Source organism: Adiantum capillus-veneris, chromosome 21, assembly GCF_014529385.1.
Source record: "Adiantum capillus-veneris isolate H3 chromosome 21, ASM1452938v2, whole genome shotgun sequence".
In the NCBI taxonomy this organism is placed as follows: Eukaryota; Viridiplantae; Streptophyta; class Polypodiopsida; order Polypodiales; family Pteridaceae; genus Adiantum; species Adiantum capillus-veneris.
In genome coordinates, this window is record NC_140951.1 from 73,833,556 (window position 1) to 73,856,784 (window position 23,229).

Genomic DNA, 23,229 nt, shown 5'->3' on the forward strand with positions numbered 1-23,229 from the left:
ATTTTCAATCGGCTCAAGACTAAGCTGAGGCAATCCTTTCCCAAACACTGATATCTGTTTAATTCAACCTGATAATTTTATCACTTTCTTATTGTTTTTGAAAGCCGTCGTGACCCTTTTACTTGTTTTAACGACAAAGTGAAGCTTCACCTTGCATAACTCTAGTAAGTTTTATGCATACATATACATACACACACATACACATATATCTATATATACACACACACAATATAAATAAATATATATATAATATATGTTAATGAATTTTTTTATTATTTATGTAAATTTATTTATTTATTTATATATATACACACACACACACACACACACACATATATATATATATATATGAGCAAACCATGGTAAAGAGAAAGAAAACCGGTGCAATGATGCCAGAACTTAGTTCAAAAATCTTACAAATTTTAAAAAAATTGTTAATATTTTTGGTTTGCTTCTTTGCGAAGAAGACACTCGATCACTTAATAAAAGAGACATTCTCGAACAGAACACTGCTTCACCTTATATGATTCTAGCTAAACTCAACCTAGTGATTTTATTATTTTCTTATTATTTTAGAAAGCCATCATGACCCTTTCACTTGTTTTGTTCACGAAGGTGCCTTCCAGGTTCCAACTTCCTACCTTGAAATTTTTTATTGATGAAATTTCCGTGCAGGGTGATAAGCTGACCATTGAGGAATGCCGGATGGACCAAAACAAAAAATGATGGACATGGAGACTCTTTCACGACAATGGTGTGGTCGAGGAGTTAAGCTGTGTCAGGGACTGCATGGAAGTTGGTGTTCAGTAGGTGCTCTGCGGGAGAGAGCCTTAATACAAAGGGCAAGTTGTGTATTTTTAAATCAAATGGTAATGTAGCCCTTGACCCGGCTCTTGGAAAATCAAATGCTAATACCCTTGACCTCGTGGTACTGTGTGTGTGAGCCCTTGACCCGCCAGCTCTCGAAGAGCGTTGGGATGATGGAGAGGGTTTCATTTCCGAGAAGGAGAAGGAGAGAGAGAGAGAGAGAGAGAGAGAGAGAGGGGGATCGAAGTAGGCTGTAGCATACTATAAACATGGACAATGTATATACGCATCTCATATCTGTCTTTCTTATCACCAGCACTTCCCGCTGTAGTCTTTGATCGTATTTGCTGCAAGTTACAAGTCTGCAGACATGTCGACGCGCGTCATCGTCTGCACTGTGAGAGTTGTGAGGGAGAGCATTTTCGCGAGGCTCTATCGCATTCTCTGTAGCCTAATTCTCGCCCAATCCGTGCATGTCTGGCTCGTGAGCGAGGACATGGATCCTGGTAATTAGTCCCCCTCCTTAAATATATGATCTACGTCGTCGCAGCTCCTGCAATTATGATATATTGCAGTACTGCATAATTATTGATCAGGCCGCGTGCGATGCTGACTTAATGTAGCTTCATGCAGATACTGGGGAGGGCAAGGCGAGCGCAGTGTCGAAGCTAAGGCTGTGGTGGACTAAACATGAGGGTCCCGATTCTTTGGTTACCATGTCCTTCACAGTGGATCAGGACTTTGGCAAACCTGCCGCAGTTTTACTCAACAGCTTCTACTCCACGGAGTTCTTCCTCCAATCCGTCACCTTGCACGTCATGCCCGACGGTTTCGACGTTTACTTCCCGTGTCACACGTGGGTTAACCACTCACGGCTCTACTTTGGCACGCCTAGAGTGCTCTTCTCAAACTCGGTACTCCATTCATATAATTAATTACAAGCTACGATCCCAACATGCATGCTGTTCTCTTCATTGTGATTTCTCAAGTAATGCTTTTCTAGACATTTCCTGAATCCTCATGCAGGAAAATGCAGTCTTTCTCATTTTTTTTCATACAGCTATGCATAACATCGTGAGCTTCTTCTGCTGGGGAGGCACCACATACCTAATTAATAGGTGCGAGGGGACCACCAGCCTACCCACTGGGCCGCGATCCCCTACCCTCAACCACACCTACCTAGGTATGCGGTGCCTCCCTCAGACACAAGAAGATTTAGAAATTTTTTCATGTAGGAAAAGGGAGCCTTTTTCAGTGTTTTTCATACAATACATAACATCATGAGCTTTTCTGGTCGGTGGGGGGGCCGGTGGTCCCCTGCCCCCAACCGTACCTAGCTAGGCATGTGGTGCGGTGCCTCCCTCCCATAAGCTCATGATGTTGAGGTAAGTCATAATACAGGAATTATTGTGAGAATCTGTCCCAAACTTCTTGTGAGAGAAGCTCGTGATGTTGTGGTAAGTCACAATGTGAGAATTTATCCAAAATTTCTTGTGAATGTGAATGATTGAATTGATCACCTGCTTCAGGAGATTAAACCTGTTTAATTGAGTAGGAGATTTTTACAATGTTGCTAATGTGCAGCCCTACCTTCCAAACAAGACACCTACACCAATTCGCAAGCTGCGCAAAAGCGATCTGTTGGCCATTCGGGGGGATGGGTCAGGCCACAGGTTGCATGGGCAGCGCATTTATGATTATGAGGTGTACAATGATTTGGGCAATCCAGATCACAGCGCCAGTCTTGCACGGCCAATCCTTGGTGGATCGCGGCACCCCTATCCTCGTCGGTGCAGAACTGGGCGGAATCCCACAGAAACCGGTAATGTACACTCTCATAGGAAGATTTAGACATTTTGTCATGTAGGAAAATGGGGTCCTTCTCATTGATTTGCATATACTATTTAACATCATGAGCTTCCGCTGGGGAGGGACCACCAGGCTGGCGATCCCGTGCCCCCTACCGCACCTAGCTAGGTATGGGGTGCCTTCCTCCCATAAGGTCATGATGTTGTGGTAAGTCACGATGTGAGAATTGTTGTTCGAATTTGTCCAAAAATTCTTGTGGATCTGACGTAACTAGGAAAAAGCCCAGCTCTTGCAACCTGCATCTTGTAGCATCTACATATCAGGCAAAAAAATAATGGCTTTGTCATTTAATCCGTCAGCATTACAAATCAGAATTGAGTGACAACATTCTAAAGCATTTATAACCATCTGAGATGGGCGCCAGACGCCCACTCAGAGAAACCTGCAGGAAGAGGTTCCAATGCCATGTATGTGCCACGCGACGACATGTTTAGTGCAATTAAGAAATGGGAGTTCCTTTTGCTGGGCTTACGTAGTGTGGGTCACAATGTGTTCCTCAATTTAGAACACTTGATAAGGGATGATCGATCCTTTCTGAGTGCGGAGCAACTCCGCTACTTGTATGATGGACGTCTGGGCTCAAGGATTCATAAAGCTGTTGCGGAATGGATGGTAAATCATATTATCAAGAGGCCAACCGATGGAAGACCCTTCTTGTTCCCACCACCTGGTGTTGCTAAAGGTATGTATCTTGATGATCTGTTTTATTATATGTTTTCTTGAATTTTGGTCGAGTCACAGGCACGCAATATGTGCCACAGTATATGGGAGGGTCTCTAATTTTGACAATGAAAAGCTGATCATGCCAAGTCTGGAGGTGTTACTGATCACAGGAAGATTTAGACATTTTCTCATGTAGGAAAATGGGCTCTTTCCTCATTAATATGCATATACTGCTCAAGATCATGAGCTTCTGCTCGGAAGGGACCACATACCTAGCTATGTGCGGTTGGGAGCAGGGGACGACCAGCCCACTTACCGGGCCCGTGATCCCCTTCCCTCAACCGCACCTAGCTAGGTATATTGCGGTGCCTCCCTCACAGTAGCTCATGATGTTGTGGTAAGTCACGGTGATAGAATTATTGTAGGAATTTTGCACAACAGTTCTTGTGCCCAGTTGGTATAAGATATTGAGATTCTTCTTTTGATTCGATCGTTGTTGTCTTCTCTGATGAAATCGATGCTTGTAGTGCATGAGAACGCTTGGGATGTTGATTCAGAGTATGGACGGCAACGCCTCGCTGGAGTAAATCCTTTGGTTATTCAGCGTATGGAGGTACAATTATGTATTATAAGTTGGATCATGCCTACTTCTGATTGGTTTTCTCATTGGTTGTGCAATTTCATTTAATCTCTCACTCTATATTTCTCATTGATTGTGCATTTTCTTTTAATGGCTAGAGCTTTCCTCCCATCAGTCGCTTAGATCCCAAAGATTTTGGGCCACCAACATCAGCCATCACTTCTGATCATCTTAAACCACTGCTGGAAGGACTTTCAGTGCTGGAGGTGTGAACTGTAGTTTCCGGTCTATACACTTTCGACATATTTCATGTATGTCAATACTAAAGATTGCATATAAATTGCTACGATGCATGCAGGCTTTGCAACAGAAGCGACTCTACATTGTTGACTACCATGATGCATTCATGCCATTTATCAACAAGATCAATGGGAAAGAGATTACAGGGAAGGCAATCTATGCACCTCGGACGATTTTCTACTTGAGAAAAAACGGGCCGCTCATACCCATTGCAATTGAGCTTTGCCTTCCACCAACAGATGCTGAGGAAGCCAAGAGTCGAGTCTTCACAGCTGATGACCCGCAGTGGCTGTGGCGTCTTGCCAAGGCACATGCCGCGACCGTGGATACTGGTTATCACCAACTTGTCAGCCACTGGTAAGCAGCCATAACACATCATGAGTAACTAGAATCAATTAGCTCACAAGAACTTTTGACAAATATCTACAATAATTCTCACATTGTGACTTACCACAACATCATGAGCTTCTGTGAGGGAGGCACCACATACCTATCTAGGACATGCGGTCGGGGGCAGGGAATAGTTGGCCGGGTGGTCTAGCTAGCTAGGTATGCGGTCCCTCCCAGCGGAAGCTCATGATGTTGAACGGTATATGCAAAACGATGGGAAAATGTCTAAATCTTCTCGTGGTTGGATCCGGTTCTCCTTTCATGTGTTGATGCTTGTAAGTTATGTTCAGGTTACATACTCATGCCTGCGTCGAGCCCTTTGTGATTGCCACCCACAGGCAGCTCAGCACTATGCATCCAGTGCACATGTTGCTGTCTCCTCATTTCAAAGACACAATGCACATAAATGCTCTTGCGAGAAATTCCTTAATCAATGGTGGAGGCAAAATAGAGAGTAACTTTACACCAGGCAGATACTGCATGGAAATTTCGTCTGCGGTTTACAAAGGCTGGCGATTTGACGAACAGGCACTGCCAAAGGACTTGCTTAAAAGGTGGGCAGTTTAAAATGATAATGGTTCTGTCGAGTGTACATGTCTGACAAGAGAAAACGTGTATTCTGTGGCGCAGGGGCATGGCAGTGGAGGATACGCATCGACATGGCGGGTTCGAGCTAACAATAGAGAACTATCCCTACGCAGTGGATGGGCTGGAGGTGTGGGCAGCGATAGAGCAGTGGGTGGAGGACTATGTGAAGTTGTACTACAAGAATGACAGGGATGTGCAGGAGGACGAAGAGTTGAAGGGGTGGTGGGAAGAGGTGACGAAGGTAGGTCACGGGGACCACGCGGGCGCGGAGTGGTGGAGTGAGATGAAGAAGGTGGAGGATGTGATAGAGGTGATGACAACACTCATATGGATGGCTTCAGCTCTTCATGCTGCTGTCAATTTTGGGCAGTATGCGTATGGTGGGTACATGCCCAACAATCCTACCATGGCACGGCTGCTCATTCCAGAGGAGGGGACGCAAGACTACAAGGACATGCTGACGAACCTAGAGGGTTTCTTCTTTAACACAGTGTCCACGCAAGGTACGACCACCTTTGCAATGGCGATTTTGGAGATACTGGCCTCACACATGAGCGAAGAGGAGTACTTGGGAGACCGCAAGGATCCTGCACACTGGAGTTGTGATCCCCGCGCTATACATGCTTTCAACAATTTCCGTGGCAAGCTAAAAGAGGTTGGGCGTGCCATTGAGCGTCGCAACAAAGACGGCAGTGGCGACGAAGCAGATTTTCGCCAGGGTCCGGCTCAACTGCCCTACACCCTCCTCCACCCTTCCTCTCCCGGCCCCGGCCTCACCTTCTCTGGCATCCCTAACAGCATTTCCATATAATTATTCAGACTCACAAGCTGCCAAAAACAAAATATATTTGTAGCAGGGTGGGTACGTCTATAAGCACCATATTGCATCGACCTTGTCATGTACTTAAGGTGGTACTTAAGGTGGTACTAGCTTGCGCGACCCGTCTAACCGCCTACCGGCGGGTCTCGCTCGCTCTTATTATGACACAAATTAAATTAATGACACACGTGCCAGAACTCTGAGCGGCTCTCTCTTTGGATGGGTGTTGTCACACACACACAGAGTTTTGTATCCAGTTCTCATGGGTGGTCCTCTCTCTCTCTCTCTCTCTCTCTCTCTCTCTCTCTCTCCCTTGTGTTAAATCACTCGTGCACCTATGTACTCTCTTTAGTTAACATTGGAGAGCAAGACGACGTGTCACGTCGCGTTCAGTGGCGCTCACTGTGTGCGCATGTGTGTCGTGCTCGTTGTTTCGTCGGTCCGACTCAAAGTACACTCGCGAGATTTTTTCCTGCGATAATGGCCTGCACTGCAGGTTGTGCGTCCGTGCTGTGTGCGCGTGCCTGGCTAGGCTCAAGACCAAAGGTTGAGCACGTAGGCCACCGCGTTCAGTGAGGCAGAAGTCGCCAAGGCAACAGGGCAAGAGCAGAAGATACATCGTCTCTCTCTCTCTCTCTCTCTCTCTCTCTCTCTCTCTCTCTCTCTCTCTCTCTCTCTGATGCGGTTGAGGCAGCGCCACTATGGACATTGGACGGGCAATGCAAAAAGGGGGGGCGGGGCGTGCTATGCACGTTCTCAAGGAGGGAGGTGGGGGTCCGGGGGATACAGTGGCAAACCCACACAAAGCAGGTATATTCTCTCTCTTTTTGAATGCAGCAAAGGCCGTTGTGTGTCAGACACCTGGACACTGTGACAGTCGCCGGCTCAGATTCACAAAGAGAGAGAGAGAGAGAGAGGAGAGCGAGGCTTCTTTGCCAGTCTGTGCACTATTTTGCCTCGTTGTTTACAGGGCACACAGGCCAGATGCAAAAGCTAGTACCCTCATTGGATGCCCACTCACCAGATGCTTGTTCATTTGCCAGCCAGGTCCTTTGCAGGACCTCCTCTTTTGCCACGTGGTGGGCCGAAACCCTTGATGTCTGTCCTACTGATGCGTGGCAGGGAGAACCTCTCTCTCTCTCTCTCTCTCTCTCTCTCTCTCTCTCTCTCTCTCTCTCTCTCTCTCTCTCTCGCGCGCGCGCGCGCACGGGAATCTGGCCAAAGGCTGCAAAGGATGACACGTGTCCATCGGAATCACAATCTGCTTAATGTATAGTATAGATAGTATGGCCGGCCACCTCCGACGGCCTCCCCCTCTCTCTCTCTCTCTCTCTCTCTCTCTCTCTCTCTCTCTCTCTCTCCCCCCCCTCCCCCTTATCGTGCATCAACAACCTCTCTCTCTCTTTCTTGTCTCCAGGTGGCTGTGGGGGGCGAAACTCCTCCCCCTAGTTAATTAGAATGTGAGGAAACCTACAAATTTTAGAGAAATTTAGTGCAAAAATTTTCAAATTTAGTCAATTTACCTTTTCGCAAGTTCTTAACAACAAAATAATCCTTCAATACCTAATGAGCTTTCTCTTAAGGGAATTTTGGAGAAAGGAGGAGTGCTAGAAAAAAACTCGGTCCAAGGTATTTTAATCACCTAAAATTGCAAAATCTTGGTTACATTTTGAGCTTGCCTTTAAGAGAACCGAGAAATCTATGCATGTTTTAGTGTAATTGATAGCAAAAGCCTGACCTAAAGAATTTCAAGTTTGCCCTTATTTTCGCCAGTTAGGGAAAATGTATGTGTCTAACCTTGGTGTTGACCTGCAACCCTATACGCCATACATAAGACTCTCTCTCTCTCTCTCTCTCTCTCTCTCTCTCTCTCTGCTAGGAGGAAGGGGTCGAAGGGCAGCAGACTCGTATAGAGGAAGGACGCAAGAGTCAGGAGGAAGGGGCCAAAGGGCAGTTGTAAACCTGCAACGATGGCTCTCTCTCTCTCTCTCTCTCTCTCTCTCACAGCGATGGCGTCCTGCCTCTTTAGACATGCAATGATGGCGTACTTCCTATAAGCTGGCAAATACGGCTCTCTCTCTCTCTCTCTCTCTCTCTCTCTCTCTCTCTCTCTCTCTCTCTCTCACACACACACACACACACACACACACACACACACACGAACAAATGCGGAGCTTTGTACACAGACCGAAACAGAAAATGTGGAGCTTCCACTGTCGCCATATGCAGGCACGTACGAAAAGATGGAGCCGCCATACCTCTCTCTTCCTCTCTCTCTCTATATGTGCATCAATTGGTCTCAATCTCTCTCTCTCTCTCTCTCTCTCTCTCTCTCTCTCTCTCTCTCTCTCTCTCTCTCTCTACGTTCGCACACTGTCTCGCCTTGCTTCAGGGCTATTCTCTCGAGTCCCAACCCTGTTCTCTCTCTCTCTCTCTCTCTCTCTCTCTCTCTCTCTCTCTCTCTCTCTCTCTCATGCGCTATCTCTTGAGTCGTGTGTGGTGGGTCGCAGAGAACACTTGCCAGAGCACAGAGAAATCGCCACGTGGTCGCCGAAATTCCTGTCTCTTTCATATGTAGTATAGATAGATAGTATAGAAGTATAGATAGATAGTAATAGATGTGGTGAAAAAGAATGTCCTAATCTATTCTTTGGAGCATATAAACCAAAGGCCACCTCTGAATTCTCTTCATCAACATAACCGTGCTAGTTGCCAATGAGGAAGTGGGGTCATGTCTAACCTTTGCTAGAATCTGGACCAACGTTTGCTTTGAAATGTTGCACCAGGCAGCTTTAGAAGAGAGAGAGAGAGAGAGAGAGAGAGAGAGAGAGAGAGCATAGAATAGAGAGGATCGGTTCTCCTTTCCTCAATACTGCCCTACATGCTGTGCACCAAATGTGGTGTAGGACACAATATTCATGATAGGAAGCTTGGCATACGTGTTGACGTGGAACAGAAGGATCATGGTGGCAACAATATATGTTGTAGAAACTAATAAGATATAGCCTAAACGTGGACCTCCACCTATTCACGCTACTGTCACCAATCTCGTGCAGGCTTGCCGCCCGCCTACAGGCTAGCTCCTGCTCCCCTTCTCTCAGCGGTTGCAAGGAAGCAATGCAGTTTGAACTCAGAAGAGATAAAGGAGCAGTGTGAAGGGGGCGAAGAGGGATGGCATTTAAGCTCACCGACTCTCATGATCACCTGGGCTCGTGTAGAGTGGGAGTAAGTCATGAGTTGCTTGGCATCCGGCACTTCAAGAACTCCAAATCCTACAATGTGTGTGAGCCCCACCATATTTTCTCTGACTGTGAAGGATGGCCCAAAATGGGAAGAAGGGAGGGGCTTGTTTGCAGACATTCCATGCGGCCAAATGGAGCTCTTGCCCGCAATTCAAGAGCAGCACCTAGTTTGGTAATGTTGAGATGTAGAGAGAAAGAGAGAGAGACGAGACAAGAGACACACCATATACGCTCCCAAAGACTGATTCATATTGAGGACAAGATACAAATATATAGGTGAGACCAAGTTGAGTAGAGTGAGCCATATATAGCAACAGAAATGGCCATACTGAAGATGATTGTTGGGCACGTCAATATGATGAAGAACACAATATTACCACAAAACAACCACGTTTATCTAGAGACTCTTCTTCTTCTTCTTGTGAATATTGTGGACGATCTGATCATCCCACTCATATGTGCTATAAGCGTCGATTCGACACAGATCGCAAAAGAGCATATGCTACTGAACATCGAAACAACATTGTACCAGAAACAAGCTGCTGATGATACTACTTGTCAAGTAAAGGGTATTGGAGACTTATATCTTGGTACCTTATCTTCTTCCACTCGAATTTTGCGAGGAGTATTACATGTACCAGATCTTCAACGTAATCTTCTTTCAGTTGCTAGACTTGTTGATCTTGGTCTGTTTGTTGGATTTGATCATACCAAATGCCGAATTGAGAAAGATGGACAGACTATAGCCACTGCTCCTCGAAATGGTAATTTGTTTGAACTCTCTCCCAACGATGTTGTAGCAAATGTTGTCACTGCTCCAGGTGATTATGATTGCAAAGTATGGCATCACCGTTTTGTTCATGCTGATTTCTCAAAACTCCTTGATCTTCAACGTCGTGATCTTGTTCATGGCATGGATCTTAAAGCCCATCCTCATATGGGAATTTGTGAATTTTGTGCTCTTGGGAAACACAATCGCAAACCCTTTCCTCTTTCAAATACAACTCATTCTCATGACATATTGGATCTTGTTCATACTGATATATGTGGACCTCTACCTTCTTCGAGATCACAATATCGCTACTTCATTACTTTCATTGATGATTTCTCAAGGTATACGACAGTATTTCTACTTAGACAAAAATCTGAAGCCTTATCTGTTTTCAAACAATTCCACAAGGCTGCGGAACTTCAAACTGGTCGTCGCCTTAAGAAGCTTCGTAGTGACAATGGAGGCGAATATGTTTCTCGAGAGTTTGTGAGTTACTGTGCTGACAGTGGAATTCATCATGAACACACTATTCCATATTCGCCTCAACAGAACGGTGTTGTTGAACGAAAGAATCGCACTATTCTCAATGCTGTAAGATGTATGCTGATTCATTCTGGCTTATCTCGTGTTTTTTGGGCTGAAGCTACTTTGACAGCAGTATTTATTCAGAATCATCTTTCTACTACTGCACCCTCTGGTAAGATACCCATCACAGCATGGACAGGTGACATTCCTTCTGTATCTCATTTTTGAACCTTTGGATGTATTGCTTATATTCATGTTCCCAAAGAAACACGAACAAAGCTTGATGCTCCTGGTCTTAAAGTTATTTTTATTGGATATTCTGACACTTCCAAAGGCTACAAATTCTATGACCCTTCCTCCAAGAAAGTAATTGTGAATCGTGATGCTACTTTTAACGAACAGCTTATGGGAGGCTCATGGTCCATGGAGGATTCTGATGATACTAAATCATTGCTTCAAGCTTTTCCATTTCTTTCAGAAGATGAAACTCTTCCTATAGAGCAACTTTCCTCTTCACAACCATCCATTCCGAATGTCGCCAATGATGATATTGATATTTTTGTTGATCTGCCTATTGATTTTGAACATGGCTCATGTCATGTTTATGATGACGATATTGCTGATAATGCTTTTTCTACTTCCGAAGATCCAATTACTTATGATGAAGCTATCTCTTCACCACAAAAGGATCAATGGCAAGAGGCTATGGAAGCAGAGTACGATTCTCTTATCTCTAAAGGTACATGGATACTAACTGAATTACCTCCTGGTCGTACAGCTATTAAATGTAAGTGGGTGTATAAGACATAAGTAAAAGCAGATGGATCTTTTGACAAGTTCAAGGCGCGTTTAGTTGCAAAAGGTTATTCCCAAGTAGCTGGTGTTGATTATCAAGAGACTTTTTCACCAGTTGTTCGCATTACAAGTGTTCGAGTTTTATTGGCATTTGCTGTTCAATTTGATTTAGAAGCTCATCAAATGGATGTGTGAACTGCTTTTCTTAATGGTGACTTGGAAGAGGAAATTTATATCGAACTGCTTTTCTTAATGGTGACTTAGAAGAGGAAGGGTTTGTTATTCCAGGTAAAGAAGACCTTGTTGCTCAACTCCATAAGGCACTATATGGTCTCAAACAAGCTTCGCGAGCCTGGTATACAAAATTTGATCTTTTTCTCACCTCTAAAGGATTCATCTCTTGCTCGTCAGACCCCAACTTATACATAAAATGCCAAGGTAGCAGTTTTGTGATTCTTGCTCTTTATGTGGATGATACCATCCTTGTTTCCAATGATTTGGGATTTCTTCAGCAAGTGAAAAAGTTATTGTCTTCTGCATTTGATATGGTGGATCTTGGAGAGATTCACTCGTGTCTTGGCATTCAAATCCAACGGAACCGTACAAAAGGTATTTTATTCCTTCGACAGTCAAAGTTTATTGCAGATACTATTCAAAAATTTGGTATGGAATCTGCACATTCATCCAACACACCTTGTCTTGCAAGCTCTACGAAGAACACTTCTGACAATGGCGGTCAACTTGTCACAAATCAACCTTATGCTAACTTGATTGGATGTCTTCAGTTTGTTGGCATGAACACTCGTCCTGATATTCTGTTTGCTGCTAATTATCTTGGACAACATCTTGCATGTCCTTCTCTTAAGCATTGGTCTGCTGCAAAGCGTGTGTTGAAATACTTGAAAGGCACTACAGATTTTGGTTTAGTCTATCGACGACAACTCACATCGGATTCTATGCAATCTCTTTCTCTTTTGGGTTACACAGATGCAGACTGGGCAAGCTCACATTTATCTATGCGATCTACTAGTGGAAATTGCTTCTTTATAAATGGTTGTATTGTTTCTTGGACTAGCAAGAAACAACGTTGTGTTGCAGTTTCTACGACTGAGTCAGAATATGTTGCGGCATCACTTGCAGCTCGTGAGTTGATTTGGCTTCGACAAATGCTGGTTGATATTGGTCACTCTCCTCTTTCTAGCACACCCTTGCGGTGTGACAACCAAAGTGCTATTAGTCTTGCAAAAGACTATGTTCAACATAATAAGTCAAAGCACATTGTTGTCCATTATCATTATGTCAGGTATGAAGTACGCAAAGGAACCATTATGGTTGAACACTGTCCAAGTGACCAGATGATTGCAGACATTTTGACCAAAGGCCTCAACGAGTCACGTTTCATCCTCTTGCGCTCGGAGCTTGGAGTTGCTTCGACCTCACTCTTTCTAGATTAGCTTCTTTGCTATTGTAATAGCTTTGTACATATGACCTTGTAATCTTTTAGGTACCATGCACTATGCACACTCCACATTTGCACATTGTGATCTCTAAGTCACTTGAATATTTGTACATAGATGCACAATTCACTTTCACATCATCATCGCTGGTTCATATTTTCACATTGTATAGGGGCTTGGGTTTTTCCCTTGAACTCCCCAAGGGTTTTTTCATCCAAAGCTAGAGACCTTTGTTTGAGTGGGGGTGTTGGAGCTATATATGGCTCACTCTACTCAACTTGGTCTCACCTATATATTTGTATATTGTCCTCAATATGAATCAGTCTTTGGGAGCGTATATGGTGTGTCTCTTGTCTTGTCCCTCTCTCTTTCTCTCTACATCTGAACACATGATACCATGTTGAGATGTAGAGAGAAAGAGAGAGAGACGAGACAAGAGACACACCATATATGCTCCCAAAGACTGATTCATATTGAGGACAAGATACAAATATATAGGTGAGACCAAGTTGAGTAGAGTGAGCCATATATAGCTCCAACAGGTAAGCATTGTGCTGCTCTAGGACGTGAGAGTGTCGTGGGCAGCCTATCCTGGTTGGATCGAAAGTAACTGGAAGAGGAAGGCGGAGGGCCTCTCTCTCGCTTTCTCTCTCAAAGAACTTACTCAGAGTTCTCCGCAGGTGCTCTCTCTCTCTCTCTCTCTCTCTCTCTCTCTCTCTCTGTGCTCTTAATGATTCCCCTCTCCTTCTCAACTGTTCATCCCACCTGCCTCTTTGCCTCCCAATATATTGGAGGTAGAGATGTTGTGACTGTTCACCTCCCACCTCCAATCGGCTTCCCGGGCTCACGTACCACCCCCGCACTCACTGTGTGTGTGTGTGTGTGTGTCACTATTTTGCATAGATCACACTGCCGGACAGAGGAGCTTGCACCACATGGCAAGCCGGGATCCGGAGGTAGAGATGGTGTGATTGTTCACCTCCCACCTCCATTCGGCTTCCCGGGCTCACGTACCACCCCCGCACTCTGTGTGTGTGTGTGTGTGTGTGTGTGTGTGTGTGTGTGTGTGTGTGTGTGTGTGTGTGTGTGTGTGTGTGTGTGTGTGTGTGTGTGTGTGTGTGTGTGTGTGTGTCTCACTGTTTTGCATAGATCACACTGCCAGACAGAGGAGCTTGCGCCACATGGCAAGCCGGAATCCTTGCTTGCTTAATAGATATATAGATGTATCATTCCCTTGTATTTGCATTCCCATCTTATTCTGGTATGAGCTTTCATGGCCATGGCATTACGGTGTCCCCATATAGATTTTCATTTTTAACAGGTCCAAGCTCCCCAAATATGTGAAAAGTTAAACCCCCCTAGCTTTAAAAATTCCTCGAGCCTCTGGAAATGCGTTTCTAGCGGGGCTGCACGTTTTCAGCTACCTCGAAACACGTCGAAACAGCACCCACTTTTCTCTTTTAAAAAAAGTCAAGCTTGCGTTAGTTCATTAAAAAAGAACTCAGGCTAAACTAAGCCTCCCCGATTGCACTGGCCACCCATCGTTAAAAAACAATCCCTATTTTCCGCTAAAACCTGAGAAGCTTTACAAAGAGTGGAACTGGTCCTCTGCACAACACAAAGAGAGCTCTATGAGTTTACAGAATTCTCTTCCCATGTGTGCGTGTTAATGAAAGAGGATGAGGCAAATCTTGTTAAAATGTTGGCTTTTAATGTAGTAGTTGATATATCTTTGAATTTCTCTCTGTTTGGCTACTCTCTATTGGGTGTACCCCCACCGTTTCCTTGTCTCGGAGAATGCCATTTCATGTTCTTTTGGGAGGTTGACGTTTCCAATTCGGAAACGTTTCGTGCAACACAGTTGTAAATACGTCGTATCATCCACTCCTCCACAGACCAAAGGCCAAGACCAGAAAATGGGACAGCGTTGTAATCTTGCGGATATACAAAAATATTATTATATTCCATGCCCAAGAAGGTTAAAAGCTTCTTAGAATCTCCTTGTGTAACAGACATGTCATTTCCATCCTTGTCCATAGAAGCTCCACTATAAAAGTAATCTTAAAAATGTTTAGCAAACCACTTTGAAAGATAGACTACAACAATGTCACATTCTCATTGGCCTTCTCTACCATGTGGAGATGCTATTCACTACATCTAGGGCAAGGTAAGTCAGGTTTACGCTAGGGGAATTAGCTTGGCACTTTTATGAGCATGTTCACAAGAGAGGCATGCCTAGATAGTTCCATTATTTGGGTAGATACACTTTGCATACCCTCTTGCATAAGTGGTGGTTGCTACACATTTGTGAACATCCATCACATAGCTAGGAGTAAGGAGTACTAGTTTACTAAGTCTCAAGCCAAACGGGTGGGTCATCTAGGAGTTGAGCCTACATGTGCACTTACCTTGCACAATATGTTACACATTAAATCCTTCACGTATAAAGTCACTCAAGTTGGATGAATACATGGAGAACCAATGTCTAGACAAAAAAACCTTATGTAATTAGGGGGGGCCTCACATTTGTTCTAGAATTGAGGCTTTGAAACATCTGATATCCCTTGGTACCATTGATACTAGTTCCCCATCCTTAGTGTTTTCTAGTAGTGCTCTCTCCAATACTTCCATTTTCCAAGGGAAGACTTAGGCTTGTAGTTTCCTCCTCCATCTCTCCTTCATTGCTACCCTGAGCTTTTCTCCGTCCTCTCTCATCTTCATTTTCTCTCCTACTTGGGGGAAAGTTCTTCCTTCAAAGATCCTCCTCCACTCCTCAAGGCTCTACCACACATTTGTTCATCTGATCCCTTCTCTTCTACCCCTCCCTCACTCCCATCTGATCCTCCTCTCCTATCCACAAACTCTGCAATGAGGGCCATAATAGACATGATGATGAAGCAAGTGATTGCAAAGGATGGATTTTGATGTTGAGGAGGAGGAAAATGTAAGGTCTCTGACCCCAATCAAAAAGAGCACCCTTGTACCATGAACTGAATATAATGGAATAAGTTACTATTTTTAGCAGTTTTCCAGATTCTGTCAGTGCCATGATGTTTAGAATGTTCCAAAGCTCCGAAATGTGAATTAAAATAATTTTTGTAAAAAATTTCCAAAAATAGTAAGTTTTGGTCACCCGACCCGACCAGTTCTGATCGTCTTGAAAGACTGCACCCGTACCCCAAATTTCAAAAAAATGCATTTTCGGACCCCGGAGGCTGCTAAATATGGCAGGTACTCAGGCCAGTACGCCTTAGTTAGAGCTTGCTATAGCAATTTTCAGCATCAAAATCTGACTCGTATGACCCGTTTTAGCCTAAAACCAATTTTCCTAAAAATTGCCCGAGGAGGTACCGCGGGCCCGGGGCTATGTGGGAACAGGTTCCAGGCCACTCCAGACCAGCTTTAGCAGCTAGGGGGCGCCCTCTTGCTTTGTGGGAGTCCTAGGAGAGTTTCCAAGCCAGTAACTAAGTCTTAGAGTCTGTTAAACTAGCCAACCTGACACTTGGTGAGTAGGCAACTAGACTTGCCAATGCAGTGAACTGAGTGCTCCTCCAGATGCTAATAGCAGGGTTGGTCGATTTTCAGCCTATAGGAGCCTATTTAAAGGCCTGCACACACACACACCACACACACACACACACACACACACACACACACACACACACCTACACACACTCTAGGAAGGTGCTGTCGGAATACACACCTTTTGAAGGAGAAGCAAGGAGGGAGGTGCTGTCGAATTCTCGCCTCAAGAAGCTCGATTAGATCAGAGAATCGAGAGGATTATCAGCCCTTAATCACGATAACCACGGTTTAATTAATGCTTTCTGCAAATCCTTTTCATTACCATCTAAATTTCTCGTCTATTATGCTTATTCCTAGTCGTAATTCTCTATAATCACTCTCTAAATTCTCCTTAACCATATTCTATTATGTAATCATCATCCCATAGCTGAATTATCAGCCATTCATCACTCTTAATTAATGATTAGTGTACGATTATTAGAATTTTCTCTCTCTAGGTAGCATAGAAATTAATCGATAAGCTGGTAATTGTGTAGATTGATGAGAATCACTCTTTCTATCACGCATTGATATTGCAGCTGATTTAGATCCATCTTTGTTATGCATTAAGATATAATTAAGGTAATATTAATCTGTCATTAAGTCTCTAAGAGGTGGTTTTTCTCACACCTATGCATGCGCACCCTCTAATTGCTAGGAAAGAGATGAATCGTGCTTAATTCATCTCTCTGGTAATTCCATTAGTGAAATCCTATTATTCTTAATCATGTAAGCCGAGTAATTATCTTTAGAGCCGGTTCTTATAGGATTATGTGTCATCCATAATGATTGCTATATGGAAAAATCTAAACCTCTCATGTAGCAGGGATTGTTTGATGTTGCTAACCTATCCTTTGGCTTGTTATGATGCCTACGGACATTAGCTCGTTTCCCCAAGTTAATTACTTAAAGTAGTAAGTTTAAAATGGCCCCGGTTAAGACGACTCGCTTTGGTGGAGCCAAATACCGGCCATCTCACGGGCCATCGACGAAGAAATGGAAGAGGTAGATCATAATTTCATTCAAGTTGTTTAATTTAACATTGCACACGTTTAGTTATGAATGAAAATATCCTCGAACATGTTGGATAAATCCGACGGAAACCTCGACTATGAATTCATTGTACATTAAGTTCTAAAGTAGAAAGGAAATGATTGATGGGTATGCTGGTTGCAATTAGGAAAGAATGTCTGCTAGGAAAAATTATATTTAGCTCAACTTGTTCATTTTATTTCCAATGTTGAATCAATTCTGACCCCCCTAGTGATCACAGGGGGCAAAGTTCCTCGTTAAGGACTCTTGAATCCACGACTTGCTTTCTATGCGGTGGATACCCACGACTTGCTTTCTATGCGGTGGGAACCCACGTCTTGCTTTCTATGCGGTGGGAGTGTCCATGACATGCTTTTTATGCGGTGGACATACCTAGTTGTATGGGCAGCTCGGCGACAACGGGAGAAGTGAACTCTCGCTGGAGGGGGGATGTTGTACCTCCAGAACATTGGAACTTTTATGAATAAGTTTGAGTAGAATTTTTACTAGAATTCTGTCTTGGTGATGTTTGCAATACTGGTTGAAGGGTTGTATTAACGAACAATGTGATTCGGAATTAAACAAGGAATCTTTATGTTGAACAATCTTTGTGGTAGTAATTAGGTCACACAAAGAAGTGTGAGTGTGGGGGTAGAAAGTGGGGGCTTGGCTCAGGTTGCCAATGTCTACGAGATGGGTGGTCCCGATTGGTCGGGAACTCTCTGTCCCCATTGTGCTTACTTCGATACTAGTAATACTCATTGCCCCTAGAGCGGTGAAATCTCGAGAGTACGTGCCTCTGAAACATGGGGAAAAAGGCACTCGAGGTTTCTCTCCTTTTGGAAGGTGGGTCTTAGGATCGCTACATAGGTTAAATCACGCTTCCCCTACGAGGTGGAGCTAGATCTCCTTGCTAGTAGGCTCGAACTCAATTCACTTTCTGATGAGAGATCGTCCGCTAGATGAACCCAGACCACTTTGTTTGCTTCCGCTATAGATCTAGTGGCCACCAGGTTTACCATCAGATCCGTTGTTGAGACGACGAGGTGGGGACCTCACAGAAAAAAATATCATGCTTAAGGCAGAGATGGATATTGCGTAATGACTAGCCATGGAAGCAAAGAAGGATCAGTGATTCACAAGCTTTCTTTGGTTTCTAGGTCGAAATCTCCCAAGCCTTCTTTGAGTTTTGATTTCATCATTGTGGAGACCTTAGTAAAATCGTCTACCGATTTTTCGTCTATAGTGATAGAGAAAGTCTATTTTTGTATATATGACGGTAAGATAGATACGGCTACAATTCATTTGTGGCTGAATCAATTTAAATGCTTACTTTGACACTAAGAAGAAGTCTAAAAATAGTAAAGTGTAGAATGCTACTATGTATTTGTTTGGTGATGTCATTGATTGTGTGACGTTGGGAGATGATGTTGGAATTAGGGTTACAGAGAAACGCACACATCTTGGAGAACACGAAGGAAGATCAAAGCACACGACTGGGAGTATATTACTTAGTGTACAATGGAAAGATAGATAGCCCTAGAGTGATGGGCGTATATACAATTCACGGGGAAAAAAACCTCCTAAAGAGGGAAAAAATGCCCCGGCAGTCCTAGTGTGCTCACACACATCACTACCACATGTATATGATGGTAACAAATCCCCCCTGGAGTGATGCGGTGAATGAGAGCTAGCACATGAGTAAAGGGAAGTGCCATGCCCTGAGGACATGCTCAGTTCACAAAGGGGAGCAAGCACAAAGCTTTGCGGAAAGCTTCGAGCTTCTCACGAGATAATGTCTTTGTGAAAAGATTCGCAAGGTTGTCCTGTGTTGGCACATAAGCCAAGCTGATCTCTCCTATTGAGAGCCTCTCCCTGACATAGTGTAGGTAATGCACCTCAATGTGCTTTGTGAGAGCATGAAAAACTGGGTTCCTCACAACTGCCAATGCACTCTGATTGTCAGTGTAGAGAGTGTTGGCAGTGTCCTCTCCAACACCCAAATCATCCATAAGGCGTCTGAGCCATACACACTTATTTTCTCACCTATGATGGCACCTTTGGTGCTACCGACAAGGTATTGGACTTCATCTAGAAATTTGATGTGGCCTTTGGAGATGAGGGCTTCAAAGAGTCCTCCAAGCTACATCAATTAGCTATGCACTTCTAGAAATCTGCTCACCAATGGTGAGCTAGCCTTCGTGGCTACGGCAAAGCCCCAAAGACATGGAAAACTCTATGAGTTTCCATCATGAAGCTATTCCTTGCAAGCAATGCAAAGGACAAAGTGCTTATCTAATGGCGGAGTTTGAAGCTGCTCTCCAACGAGTCTATCCACAAATATGTGGACAAGTTTTGGGATTTACATCTCAAGGCTACTATCTTTCAAAAGATATAATTCACTGAGCAAAAGCAACAATTTTGTGTAGGATTACCTGAAGAATGGCCGAGTATGTCAACTCCCAACGGCCTAGTTCTATCACCGAAGTAATGCACCTCACTATGGTTGCTTCACGCATCAATTTCCAACAAGGGGCTTTTCCTGCTTGTTGGCTAAGGTGAGTGCTTGTCGTGCTTGCTAACTAAGGTTCTTGAGGTGCTTGAGGTGCTTAATGACTAAGGTGCTTGAGGGGCTTGAGGTGTTTCAAAAAGTCACACGTCTCTACACAAGGGGGTGAGACCTACAATTAGAGGCATGAGAGAGAACACACACACTCACTCCATGCAAGCCAAGTCTAAAGAGGCAAGAAGGACACATGTCAAGTTCCTCCCCATGTTGCCCTCATAAGGTGCCTAAAGCCTAACCGGACGATGAGAATTTAGTTATTTGATTAATTGTTTAAAGCATTTTTCAAGCCCTCTCTCTCAAAGGGGAAAGGAGGACACTTGTCCAAAGAGCACCCCTATTTCTAGTTATGACCGAGGCTTGTGATCGGCTATTATACTTACAATAACACACACACCACACACTCTCATTGTGTGAAGTGCAAAGGGCAAGAGCACCATCTCCTTCTCCACGCTTGTTGAGAAGTTGAGAGCCTACATTAACACTCTTGGCTATGGAATGCAAATCCAACCAAGAGCCATGCTTCAATGCTTAAGCTTGCCATCTTCTCCATCTTCATTACTATGCTATTATGCTATGCTAAGCATAATAGCATAGTAATGAAGATGGAAAAGATGGTTTGAGATGCCATCCATAGGGTTGTCCAATTGGAGAGGCAAAACAAGGAGATTAATATTCCTTCAACGTGTCATATGCGATTCTTGGATACGAGAAAGGCCAAACAACCAACCCTATCACAAATGGAGACTCCCTTAGTAAGTGCCATGTATCCTTCATATGTTGTTTCAATTGGAGTCTCGGTATAGTTTAAGCCCACAAGCAATAGTTTTACCTTTTCAAATTTAGCTCATCTTTCTCTCTCAAAGACACTACGGCTACCATGCCTACCCTAGTGATGAGCATGTCAAAAAGTATACCTTGGATCTCATTCGTTAGTAAAGAACCACTACCTAGTAGCATAGTGCCTACAAGAATACCTACAAGTGTATATCAATCATATGTACATGTTGCCCCTCACGCTCATGTAGCTCCTCACGCTCATGTAGCTCCTACACTCCCAATTATTCCAAGGGCTTATGCTCCACAATGGCATTATCCAAGCTCTTATTCAAGTGGGGCCATTCCAGTTAACAATAAATGTCCACACCAACAATGAAGTGGAGTACCTCGCCCTCCATCTAGGTTTGAAGCAATGTGTAGAGTTTGGCATTTCGAGGTTGGTGGTGAAAGGTGATGCATTATTGGTCATCAAGCAATTGTTAGGCCAATGGCAGGTAAATCGAGACTCCATGCATGTAGTTTGAGATATAATTTAAGTAGCTTGTACATATTTTTTGTTTGTTTTGCAGATCATGACTCGTTATTGACTTTGCAGTGGTTTGTGATGACCTGTCTTCGAGCTAAATTTGTTGTTTTGAGTGTATTAATGGTTGGTTTTTGATGTTTTGACCATAGAAAGTGTTCCTAGACCATAGGACTGTTACCATATACATGTGGTAGTGATGTGTGTGAACACACTAGGACCGCCGGGGCATTTTTTCCCTCTTTAGGAGGTTTTTTCCCCCGTGCATTGTATATACGCCCATCACTCTAGGGCTATCTATCTTTCCATTGCACACTAAGTAACACACTCTCTATTGTGTGCCTTGAGCTTCCTTCGTCTTCTCTAAGCTGTGTGTGTTTCTCTGCAACCCTAATTCCAACAATTGGTATCAGAGCAGGTCACGTCCTCCCGGGCTTAGTCGCCAGCTGCTCCAGCACACGCCTGCTCACTTTCTCCGATTTCAGTGAGCTTTGGCAAGCATTCGCAGGTCGACAAATATTTTGGGCGAGCTCGAAGAGCTCGGTCTGCTCAGAATTTTGATTTGGGCTCATTTCGGCCTCCGTTTCCACTACGGGCAGTACTGCACAGGTTATTTCGTCATTTTGTGCAGATTTTCTGTCAGTGCCGTTTTCTGCATAACAGGTGCCTTATAGTCTTCTACGGTTTGTGCTATATAGCACAAGTTGTTCCCGCTCCATTTCTCCTATTTTCGGGCAGTTTTCACATCAGGTGCAGCATTTACCATGGCTGACAACAACAACACAGATGTGTTCAAGATGTTTGCTGATGAGGACAGGTTGGATGGGGACAACTACCCTATGTGGGCTTATATGATGCAACACGTTCTTGTGTCAAAAGGTGTCTGGAACATTGTGCAGGGCATTGATGTACGTCCTGGTTCTGAAGATGTAGACGATATTGAGGATGTTGCAGGTCTTGCTGCAAGGATTGCAGCTGTTAGAGTTGTTTTGCCTACAGCAGAACAAGCTCGTTGGGATGTTAAGGATGCGCAGGCTCATGCATTGATTGCGTTGTCTGTGAAGCGCACCATTATTCCTCACATCCGTTCAGCAAAATCTGCAAAACAGGCTTGGGATATTCTACCAGGTCTTTATGCAAGCCGCAATGAGGCTAAAATTGCTTTGCTGCGTAAAGAGCTAGAGTCGAAGATTATGCATGAGGAAGATGATATGGACACTTTCCTTGCTAGTGTCAAGGATATCAATGAGCAACTCATTTCTGCAGGTGAAGTCATTTCTGACAGTTCCCTTGTGCAGACTGTTCTTGATGCCTTACCAGATTCCTACCAGACTTTTGCTAGTACTTGGAGACTGATGACCCAAGGAAATCCTGAAGTTGTCAAGTTTGATGCATTATGCACATTGCTGTTGCAAGAGTCACTTTCTAGAAAAAACAGGACTAGGCAGCGTGTAGTTGAACAGGCTTTTATTGCTTCTCAAAGAAAGGGTGGTAACAGTAATGCAGCCACTTCTTATGGTTCTGCTGCGAGTGGCAAAAATTCTGTTCCTAATGCTTCTGCTGGCAGCACTTCGTCTGGCAATTCTGGTGATAAGGGCAAAAAGAAGATGCGTTGCCATTATTGTAAAGCCAATGATCACTTGATCAAGTCGTGTCCTAAGTTGAAGGCCAAAGAGGCTAAGAAGAAAGAGGGTGGTTCCACTGCAAATGCTGGTTCCACTACAAATGCAGCCATTGTTGAGTCTTCTGTGAAAGGAGATTGTGATGCTGATGTTGATGCAGAATGGGCTTTTAGCGCAGAGTGCACTTACAATCCTGCTGTCCATGATGCATGCTTGTCAGTTGCTGCAGATTCACATGTGTGGTATTTCGACAGTGGTGCTACAAAGCACATTACCTCACATCGTGAATTGTTTACCTCTCTCGAGTCTGTCCCTCATGGGAATTCAGTCACTT

At 44.1% G+C, this 23,229-nt stretch overlaps 1 protein-coding gene across 1 annotated transcript; it reads left to right on the forward strand.

The window, feature by feature from the left end:
* The first annotated feature begins 998 nt into the window (after positions 1–998).
* On the forward strand, positions 999–6,257 carry LOC147431156 (linoleate 9S-lipoxygenase-like). The gene is made up of 9 exons (XM_086493807.1): positions 999–1,313; positions 1,441–1,721; positions 2,392–2,629; positions 3,041–3,358; positions 3,867–3,952; positions 4,078–4,185; positions 4,278–4,576; positions 4,900–5,163; positions 5,240–6,257. Exons 1-9 carry the CDS (start codon positions 1,178–1,180, stop codon positions 6,006–6,008), a joined length of 2,499 nt encoding a protein of 832 aa, XP_086349933.1. The 5' UTR covers positions 999–1,177; the 3' UTR covers positions 6,009–6,257.
* Positions 6,258–23,229: the final 16,972 nt, after the last annotated feature.